Source organism: Rhincodon typus, unplaced genomic scaffold (genome assembly GCF_021869965.1).
Source record: "Rhincodon typus isolate 14 unplaced genomic scaffold, sRhiTyp1.1 hic_rhity00003398, whole genome shotgun sequence".
Taxonomy (NCBI): Eukaryota; Metazoa; Chordata; class Chondrichthyes; order Orectolobiformes; family Rhincodontidae; genus Rhincodon; species Rhincodon typus.
Window position 1 is genome coordinate 2,316 of NW_025969036.1, and position 11,396 is coordinate 13,711.

At 37.7% G+C, this 11,396-nt stretch overlaps 1 protein-coding gene across 1 annotated transcript in view; it reads right to left on the reverse strand.

The window, feature by feature from the left end:
- Positions 1–456: 456 nt before the first annotated feature.
- LOC109918759 (COMM domain-containing protein 10) overlaps positions 457–11,396 on the reverse strand; it is a gene marked incomplete at its 3' end in the record, with an annotated part of 14,930 nt that continues 3,990 nt past the window's right edge. The window contains exons 2-5 of the mRNA XM_048593653.1: positions 9,213–9,303; positions 5,725–5,835; positions 1,298–1,453; positions 457–567 (exon numbers count right to left, since the gene is read on the reverse strand). Of these exons, the coding sequence (XP_048449610.1) occupies positions 457–567; positions 1,298–1,453; positions 5,725–5,835; positions 9,213–9,303 (469 nt within the window). The remainder of the gene's footprint in view (positions 568–1,297; positions 1,454–5,724; positions 5,836–9,212; positions 9,304–11,396) is intronic.

An 11,396-nucleotide genomic window follows, 5' to 3' on the forward strand; every position in this document is an offset into this window, starting at 1 on the left:
ATGGATTCAGGGACAGAAAGCAGTGAGAAGTGGTGAACAATCAAGTGTATTTAAACAAGAGGGAAGTGTGCAAAGAGACTAAGTGGGCTATCCTTACTGGAGAGACTGACACACAATACAAATAACACTGAAGTATATAGAAACCAAAAGAACTGCGGATGCTGTAAATCAGGAACAAAAACAAAGTTGCTGGAAAAGCTCAGCAGGTCTGGCAGCATCTGTGATGGGAAAAACAGAGTTAACGTTTCGGGTCCGGTGACCCTTCCTCAGAACTGAAACGTTAACTCTGTTTTCTCCTTCACAGATGCTGCCAGACCTGCTGAGCTTTTCCAGAACTTTGTTTTTGAACACTGAAATATATGTCTGAATAGTTACAGTTGTATAATGCAAAACACTCAATTAGTATTTCAAGTGTTTACAATTAGCATTTCTGTTTATTATATTTGGTTCATTTACCTCAGAGTTGTCACTGTTGACTCCAAGCTCAAGAACAGCAAGAGGAGACTTCACTTTGGCTTGTGTTGAATGTCCCATTTCAAGGTTAAGACAGAACCCAACTTTTTCAAGCTGCAAATATGATCACATTTAAGATGTTTATGCAGAATAGATGTTTGACATTAGAATAATAATTCAGATTTCTGTGTCTGCCTCCTCTATATCTCCCACCTTGGTCAGACTGTCCAGCCCTACATTATAATCCTGCCTGACTTAATAAAGCAATTGGTCTCACCTAAGCATGTGCAATACCACAGAAAATTTAATAGAGGCCTTTGTTCTCTTTGCATGAAAGAGTTTGTATTTCAGCATACAGGGAATTAGCAAATTAAGATTATCCAGCTTCCTAATGAGCTCAATGAGACAATTTTTTTTTATGTCAAATTAAATGGAAAAGAAATTTGTGTGTCATGTAAAACAGGCTGCTGTTTATTCATACCCGTCTTGTGCAATTATTGAAGACCAAATTCACCCCAGTAAGCTTTCATTTACAACATATGCTAAGAAAATGCAGAATAGTGATTTGGACTTTCATTTACTTCTCTGCCCTAAAACTGTAACTTAAGCTAGGATCTTTTAAATTTTTTGATAGAACAATGCCAGACGTTTTGAAACAAGTGATGCGAAATTAATCATTTGTTTCTCTGCTGTACATGGCGGCAATAAACGGTAACTACTTCAAAGCAATTCACTGCATGTGAAGTACATTTGAATTTTTGTGAGATATTTACATACAAATTCTTTCCTTTCCCACGAAAATCCCAGCACTCGAATTAATTCTGATCTTCTCAACTTATATTACCTTTTTAGGAGCAAACGTATTCTGCCTCAATTTTTCAACAACATCTTGGCCCATACTTGTCCAGGCCTGGGCAAAAGCTTCAGCCTTCTCTTGACTCAGGTGAATATTTTCCAGTTGTTGTTGAAGAGCAATGGGTTTCATGTTGTAATAGGCTGCCTGATAACAGACATACAAGTAAAGTGAAAATTCAAAACAGAGACGAGTAAGGCACTGCAGAGATAATTCATGATTTCAAAAGTAAAGTGGACCAGTACTTGAAGGAAATAAAATTGGAGAGCTACTGGGATAATGTTGTGCAATGGGATGGAGAACTTGCATCGATTTAATAGGCAAAATGACCTCCTTTCTGTTAAAACCGATTCCACAGATTTTTGAGAACTTTTCAAATAAATAGTTGATGGAAGTGCAACAGCACTTTTTAAAAAATATTTCAGCATAGACATGATTATTTAATTTACAGATGCTGTTATTCATCACACCGAAGCCAGCAGAATATCTAGACTGATACAACCAATGCGTCCAATTGCACTTAACCTAAATATTAATTAATTAAATGCCACACACTTATCTACAATAGCAGAACAGCTCTTTTAGAAATTGCACCAAACACCATGAATGCTAGTTCTGGGCAATGGTTACTAGTTAAGACGAGATTTTGAAGGAGGTGAGATTTTTCTCTTGAGAACAGTGGTATTAGTCTGAGAATGGGATATGACATCAGTTGACCAACAAAGATCATCAAGGAATGATGGGTACTTCAGGCACATTCCATTCAGAACTGGGCGTAAAAGATTATGGCAACAGTTGATCGTATCAGATTTAAAGAAAATGCAGGAAATTGTGCAAAGGTTGGTGGCAGACCAGAAGATTGGACAGAATATAAAAAACAGCAAAGATTGACTAAAGATGAATAAGGAGGGAAAAATTAGAGTAGAAAGCTAGCTAGAAATATACAAAAACAAAGAGTTTCCATAGATATTTAAAAAGGGAAACATTAACAAAGTGAATGTTGATCCTACAGAAAGTGAGTGTAGGGATATAATAATGGAAAGTAAAGAGATGGTAGATGATATAAACAGGCATTCTGAATTTGACTTAATCATGAAGGATGCAAGTTACATCCCAAAAGTAGTTGGGAATCAGCAAATAGAAGTGAGGGACAAACTAAAGAAAATTACTATATCAGAGAAGTGGTATTGAGCAAATTGCTGGAGAGGCAGGCTGACAAGTCCCCAGGTCCTGATGGGGTGCATCCTTATCCTAACTCATTGTAGCCACTTAAAAGTGGCTAGTGATAGTTAATGCAGTTTTTTTGATTTTCCAAAATTTCGAAGTTTCAGGGAAAGTACAATTAGAATAGAAAATAGCAAATACAACTCTTTTACTGGGAAAGGTAGGGAGATAAAAACAGGAAACGACAATCCAAGTGGCTAAATAACCATAATAGGGAGCATGTTAAGTACTGTGTTTAGAGTCAATATAGCAGGGCACTTAAAGGGCAAGGTATTTGGGCAGAGTCAACACAATGTCAAAAGGAAATCATGTTTAACCAATTTATTATACTTCTTTGAGGAAGTGGCATATTTTGTGGATACATGGAAACCAACAGATGTACTGTACTGGAGTTCCACAAGGTATTTGATAAAGTTTCACATCAAAGACTATTCCGGAAAATGAATGGTACATGGATAACCCACTGATATGGATAGAAGATTGGCGACCTAACAGGAAATAGACAGTAGGCATCCGTTGATAGTTTTCTGGTTCACAAGATGTAAAAAGTGGTGTGCGACAGAGATCATTGCTGAGCTACCACACTTTACAATGTATATGAATGATTTGGATGAAAGGACTGAAGGTATGGTTACGTGCAACTGATGACACAGAGAGGTCTAGAAGTAAGTTGTGATGTGAATGTAAGGAAGCTGTGAAGGGATACAGATAGGTTAAGTGCTTGGGCAAAGATTTAACAAATTGAACATTATGTAGAAAAATGTGAAATTGTCCATTATGGTAAGAAAAAAAGAGAAAAAAAATCATCTAAATGTTGAGAGATGCAGAAGAATCTGGTGTTCTAGTGCACGATTTGTAAAATGTTAGTATGTATATACACCATATTGCAAGGGGAACTGAATATATAAGTAGGGGAAGTCATGCTTCAGTTATAGGGCATTGATGAGACCCACACCCACTTCTCACCTTTACCCTCCAACCACTACATCTACAAATATTTCTGGTTGGAGTAACATAGATTTATACTGTCCAGTCTATAAGTTACAGTTTTGTCAACTTTCTCCTCACTATTTACCGGAATGCTGCCTGGGTGGACAATTTGAGCTACAAGGAAGCTTGGATTAGTTGAGGCTGTTTTCCTTGGAGCACCAAAGCTTTAGAGGGGACATGATAGAGATATTTAAGATTATGAGGGGAATAGATATGTTGGATAGGAAGGTACTTTTTCCATTAGTACAGGGTCAATAACCAGGGTGTGTTGATTTAAGTTAAGAGATAGAAGATTCAAAAGAGAGTTAAGGACAATTTCTTTTCACTATGAGAATGGTTGGAATCCGGAACTCACTGCCTAAAAGGGTGCTTGCTCAAAAACTCTTATATCATTTGCACTATATGTAGATTTTCACTTGCAATTCTACATCCTCCCAGACTATGGATTATGCTGAAAAATGGGATTACTCAGATCTTTGTTGACTATTTTGGAAACAATAAGCCAAATGGCATCTTTCTACACCGTAAATGTCAATGAGTCTCTTATCAATTCATCTATCCATGTTTATAATATCACCTCCACCCCATATAAATACAGCTTTCAATGTAACCCAGCCACCACAAATCTGACAAGATACTTTCATCTACCTTTTTACCTCAGTAATATTTCAACTGCAGATTTAAAACAGAAAAAAAAAGTATCTCTTACATTTTGATGAAATATATTGTCTGAGTTGCCACTTCTACTTTATTCATTAAAATGCTTACTTTAAGAGGTCCCATGTTTCCAACAAGCTTGAATTTGATATATTTTACAGAGTGGCAATGTAGTGAATTGAATCTGGATTTTATTTTCTGAGTATTTAGGGAAAATTCCCAGGATGTTTTGGCATCAGTGGTAATTTACACTGATGGAAAATTTTTGTCTAGTTTCTGACGGTTTCAGTCCTAAAGCTTTCAAAATTATTTGGAAAAACTGTATAAATAATACTTACACGCAGTATTTTGGGAAGTGTGTCAACCAGTGTGGGTCTCATTTCCTTGTTAACTCGTTAATTACTAAAAAAGTTGCTGTTATTTTTTCTACTAGAAGAGCTAAGGTGAAAAATATTTGCTTTGAGCATCCTGGGTATTTGCTTTTGAAAACTGAGCACCAGCATGAACAAAGATTCATCCAACTCTCAAATTTCTGCAAATTTCAGAATACTAAAGTTACAACAGGCATGTGACATTTTTCCCAGGAGAACACAGACTCAACATAAATTAAACCTGAATAAGCTGAATTAGTCCTCTTGTTTTTAAGAATGATTTAAGGTACAATTTGAAGAGGAAAATGCTGGAAGCTGAAGCTAAAGCTAAATGTTAGAGCAATACTGCTGATTATGGTATTAATACACTTTGGAAACTTCGGTGCACAATCCAAATTCAGTTCAGGCAAAGTCATGAGTCTCAGCAAATGTATAATCTGCAAGACTGAAGGTTTAGGAGAGATTGAAATCTTCAGATAGTTTAGGGATATCAGTCACAGCTTTGTTGAGGTGAAACTTGTCTATCTTTGACAGGTAACAAGGTGTAGAGCTGGATGAACACAGCAGGCCAAGCAGCATCAGAGGAGCAGGAAAGCTGACATTTCGGGCCTAGACCCTTCTTCAGAAAAAGGGTTTGATAGGTGTTTCCTGGTGTAATTTGGTTCCAATGACCAAATAAACTTCTTGCACAGTTTCTCTAGTTATACATTAACCTGCCTTACCTTAATGCCACTTACTCAATAGCAGGCGGTACAGAAAGAAAAACATGAGAACGTTTGTGGTTAGCAGTTAAAACACAGAAACTTTGCAAGGAATCATTAATTTTAAAACACCAGATAGTTTTCAGAAAAGGGCTTAGAAAGTGTCAGGAATTCTACTGTCCTAATTTTGGGAACTTTAAATGCTCAACATTTGGCTCACATGAATGATATCGCAGTTCAATCAGTAATCACTAGCCAATTCAACGTGTGTTGACAATTTACACAAACTAAACTCCACCATTTTAAACCATAATATACCACAAGGTGAATGGTTTATTTTCTTTACAACTTTTATAAAATGCAACATTATTCAGTGGAATGGTTTTGTTAAGACCTTGAAAACATTAATCAAAACCAAGAAAAGGAAGGTGAGCAAATCCAAACATTTATAAAATGCAATTTCATATAATTTCACCTGTTCCAGGATAAAAGATACAGTTTCCAGCACCAAACGGAGATCTTGTTTTTCCAGAGAGAGTGCAGCTTGTAGCTTTTCCTTCTCTTCTTCATTAAATGAATGTTCATCCTAAAACCACAATTAATAAGAATTGAACTAATACAAGAGGTTCTAATCAACACTGTAAAAATATACTAATAAAATATACACAGAATTAGTTTTGAATGGCACCTTGTGTTGCAAGAACGCTCTTACAAAATTAACTTCAATTCCAACCAAAATGAGGTGAGACAGACCACCCTAGAGTTCTTCAGTATCTGAAGAGTTGAAAACAGTGCTGAACATTATGCAGCCAGTGAACATCCCCACTTCTGACCTTATGATAGACAGAAAGTTGTTGATGAAGCAGCTTAAGATGTTGGGCCTGAGTCACTAGGAATTCTTGCACAGATGTCCTGGAGCTAAAATGACTGACCTCCAGCAAGCACAACATCTTTCGATGTACCAGGTATGACTCTAACCAGCAAAGATCAACCTGATTCCAAGTGACTTGTTTTGCTAGGGCTCCTTGTTGCTACATTTGGTCAAATGCAACATGGGTATCAAGGGCGGTCTCACCTCACCTCTGGAATTCAGCTCCTTTGTTTGAACAAAGGCTGTAATGAGGTCAGGAGCTGAGTGCTGCTGGTGGATCCCAAACTGGGCATAATGAGCAGGTCATTGCTAAGCAAGTGCTGCTTGATAGCATTGTTCATGACATCTTCCATCACCTGACTGATAATTAAGAGTAGTGATGGGGTGTGAATCTGTTCTGCTTTTGTGTGCGCAAGTGCACCACCATCCCTTCGGTGTCAAAATCCTGGAATTCCCTCCTTAACAGTATTTTGTGTTTACCTACAACACACGAACTGCAGCAGTTCATGGAGGATACTCATCATCACTTTAAGGGCAACTATGGTTCACATTATATGCTGGCCCAGTCAAAGACAACCATATCCCTTAAATGAAATTTAAAAAGCTACTAGGGTAGCAAAGAAGTTCAAGGGTAACAGTGGGGCTGAAATATTACATTGGGTGGATCAATAGTGGTGGGATCCAGTCTGAGGGAGACAGGAGAGGATAGAAGGTATATGCCTAAAGCCAACATTTGGACTCTCGTTGCTGTTAGAAGACGACTTCTCCTTTTACTCTCTCCCATCGCTCCTTATTATTTTTTCATATTCCCTCTGAAATTTCTATATTTGGCCTGGTTCTCACTTGTTTACTCAACCTGACATCTGCCATATACATTTTTTTTTGCTTTGTCTTAGTCGCCACCTGTTTTGTTATCCAAGGAGCTCTGGTTTTCTCTTTACCAATTTTCATCTCTACAAGAATGCACTTCAAAAATACTTCTTTAAAAGCCAGTCCACTTTTCTGTTTGAGGTTTGCCCATGAATCTTGGTTATGATTAGCGAAAGATCCATCTCATTTCCTTTAAATTGGCTCTTACTGAAATTATTCAATATTTTTCTATGGGTTGTTCCTTAATTTTTCCATAGCTAACCCAAATCTATAATTAAATAGATATTTCAATCCCTCACTCTTCATCCCAAATGTTTCATTTAACTGACCTCATTCCCCAGAACCAGATCCAGCAATTCCTCCATCCTCATCGATGATTTTGACCCACTCATCAAGAACATTCTCCTGAACTCACCTCAGAAACACTTCTGCACTTTACACTAGCTATCCTAATATAGAACACAGTAACCGTAAAGTTCCCCATAACTATACTCCTTGCACTTCTCTTTAATTATCTTGTAAACTTGCTCCTGCACATAATTCCAAGTAATTGGTACAATAGTACATCTATTATTTATTAACTCTAAAGACCAGTTCAAGGGCATCCACTTTTTTTTCAGCGTAGTACAATATTTGGAGATATTACAATCTTGTGCTGTCTCTCCCAATCAGTTATACACCTTGCTTACCTTCTCTGATGTTCCCACCCTGCCAAAGTAGTTTAAATCCAGTCCAACATCACAAGTATACAGCCCACAAGGACACTGCATCCCAACCAAACAGGACCACCAAGTTATCCAGGTACCCAGGAATCTAAACTCTGCCCCCTCTACAAGGACTCTAATTATTCATGTACTTGCTCTATCCTCCTATTTTGTACTCAGCAACTCAAGGCACTGGAGGTACTCAGAGATTACTACCTTTGAGGTCCTGCTTGCTAGCCTCCCCCTGGCTCCGAAGAATACCGGTTCCCTAAAATCAGCCAGCAACATATGAACCTTTTAACCAATTATGTTACTAGAACCATTATGCTGGCAGTCTACTCAACCTGTCAGAGAACTCAGCAGCTGCTCAGTGTCACCTTGAAGGCATTATACATCCTGCATTCACATACACAGCAGAGAGATACCAGCGTGCTCCCTAACTGTAGGCTATATAACTAAGCTATAAGAAGATATTAAACAAGGTAAGATTATATTCCCTGGAAGTCAGAAGGTGAGGAACTAGCTAACTGAGTCTTCAAATGTTAAGGAAATTTTTTTGTGATGTATAGAAACATCTCTGCTATTTGAGAACTCCAGAACACACTCATGGTACAAAAATTAGAGCAGACCTTTCACGAGTAAAACAATGAAACAGTTCTTCAAGCAAGTGATGCAAATGGCAATTGATGCAAGATCAAAATTCATTTTAAGGCAGTTACTCAAAAATTATAAGGCCCATAGGCTGGAGAGATTGTGGCACATTAAGAATGGTCCAGGCCAATCATCTGGGGACAGAGATGCAAATCTCACCACAGGGATCTAAAACAGTGGCCCTATCTTTTGTCCAGAAGGTTCAGGTTCAAGTCTCATCTGCTCCAAAGGTGTGTTATATCATGTCAGAGCAGGGTGATTGAAAAACCTAAAAGCTCATGGAGGGGGCTCAGCGGCCTTGGGTCAAATCCCATCTGCTCCAAAGGTGTGTAATAACACGTCTGGACAGAAGGTTTAAACATATCAAAAGGCCCATGGGACAAAGGTGGGTATAAAGAGTTAGGTCACAGAGCAGCCATTGAACTATGAACAGAACAGGCCTGAGGGGTAAATGACATTATCTTAGCAGTTTTTCAGTATTTTCTGTTTTTATTATTAGGAACATTCTTTACTGATCAACATACATATGAAAATAAGTCTGGTTTAATTAAATATTAAAAAGACAGTGGGAACGTAATATTGTACATGACATCAAGAGTTCTAATTAGTAATGAAGGGAGGAACAAATATATCCCAAAATTAGAAAAATCAGTTTTTTTTAAATATAAAGCACCCATTCTGTTACATGGACTGAATTATGTTGTTATTTAAAGTAAATCGGGCCACACTCAAAAGCAATCCATTTGTAAAGGGAACTAATACCTTTCAAAGTATTATTAGCTCGTATCATGACAGCATTAACATTTAGTTGTTTCATTGTGATAGTCTGCTGCCATATAGGAAACATTTCTATTTTTCATCAAGTACCTTCAAGTGAAGTTTCTGAAGAATGCGAGACAGCAGGCGGGGAAATTTAGCAGCATCGATTCCATTGATTAACACTACAGCTTGCTTTATGCTGATCAGAGAGAAAATGAGTCAGATGAATAACTTTATTCAATTTCTACATAATTTCAAAAGGTTGATCTAAACAACATTAAAACTAAGAATTCAGTTCAGTAATAAGGAAATACTATATATTAAAATAAGTGCAGTTTGAAGGGGCACCCCATTTCCTGAGATGCTATTTTTTGATAATCCACCAAGCTGAAGTCCCTGATCAGATGGACATATTGTTGCTGATCAGCAATATTCAAAGAGGAGCCAGGAATTCTCCCAGAGTGGAGCGGGGACGGTCAGTGACTTGCGAGGCCAGTCAGACCACATGTGGAAGTCCCTGCGTTGAGCTACTGCAATGTAATGTTTATCTGACTGTAATGCTTATCCTTTTAATTAAGTCTTTGATGTCTTATTTCTAACTTATACTATGAATCACTGTAAGGTAATGCAACTTCTTTTCCTTTTAATTCTTCTTTTTATATCTAAGATTTGTACCTAGGTACTTTGTACCCAAGATGGCACCATGAGAGACAACATTGTAAGCTTTTCATTGTACCCCTGCACTTCAGTACGTGTGACAATAAAGGATATTCTATTCTATTCTATTCTATTCTACAAACTTCAAATGTCAAGAAAGTGAATTCAGCTTTTCAGGTTAAGTCTATGTCAAACTCAAAGTTCACCAAACCATAGATCATATCAACATTTCCCAGAGAACAAGATTATAAACAAGTGATCTTATGACCCATCAATAAGCTGATACTTTGCTTTCATTCTATAAGATTTCAAACACTGAAGTTTTGTTGTTCAAATTTCATTGCAATAACACTGGATTACAGACAAGCATTGATGTGGGACTAAGCACAAAGTGCTAGCACAGGCATCTGTACATTTCTATGATACTGGAGGATTAACTACTTCTTCAAAAATAGTGATGCGACTTTCTAATTACAAAATCACCAGTCACTATTTTAACAATTTGTCGGAATAGGTTTTTACTTCATGGTTTATTTGTCTGTTTATTAAATACTATATATTATCGAAACAGGGCATATCTTAAAAGTAAGGGGGACCCATTTAAAGATGAAGATAGAGATGTGGAAACATGTTGCTCTCAGGAGGCTTGTAAGCCTTTGGAATTCCGTTCCTGAAAAGGCAGTGGATACAGAATCTTTAATTTTTTTTAAGACAGAGCTAGATAGATTCTTGATTATCAAAGGGACGAAAAATTATTAGGGATATACAGGAATGTCGGATTGAGGCTAAAATCAGATCAGCCATTTTCTTACGGAATGAAGAGCATGCTTGAAGGACAGAGGGGTCTAATCTTGTTCCTTGTTTGCGTTAAAACACTCTTACTCACAGTCACCACTGGCATCCTTTGTAATTATGATCAAGCAATATTACTTTACCTTCTTTATCAACATGAAAACCATTCCCCTCTAAGTTCAACTTCATTATTCAGCTCAATAAGATAGCTCTTACTGGTGGAGCTTGCAAATGACTGTTCATAGCCAGAGGTTTCCATGAATATCTACGATTTCTGCATCGACACTGTAAATACAGACAGACTCCCGGCAATTGCACCAAAGGATCTTTCCTTCATTCCCTTCTCCTGTGCTGGCTGTTAACATCGTCTTCCCCCATACATGGTGACAGATTTCCTGCTGGTCAGACAGACTGTCACTACGCCAGCACAAATAGGAGTTTGGGGACTCTGAAGAATAGCAGTTCCGAAGGAATTTTCCAAGAAATTAAAATATTCCTCTGGGTTATTCCTTCATGCCCTCAAAGTGTCCATAAAAATTGAACAGCACTGATAAAATTAAGTTAAAATAGTTAGTCAGGAAATGGTAGACTATTAAATACGTACTCTAACTCCTATGTAAGTATTAACGTGACCCCATACTTACCTCACACATTCCCAACTACACATTCCCCAGAACACTTGCAACCCTCAAGACATTGAGATAACAAGGTGTAGAGCTGGATGAACACAGCAGGCCAAGCATCATCAGAGGAGCAGGAAGGCTGACGTTTCGGGCCTAGACCCTTCTTCAGAAATAGGGGAGGGGAAGGGAGTTCTGAAATAAATAGGGAGAGAGGGGGAGG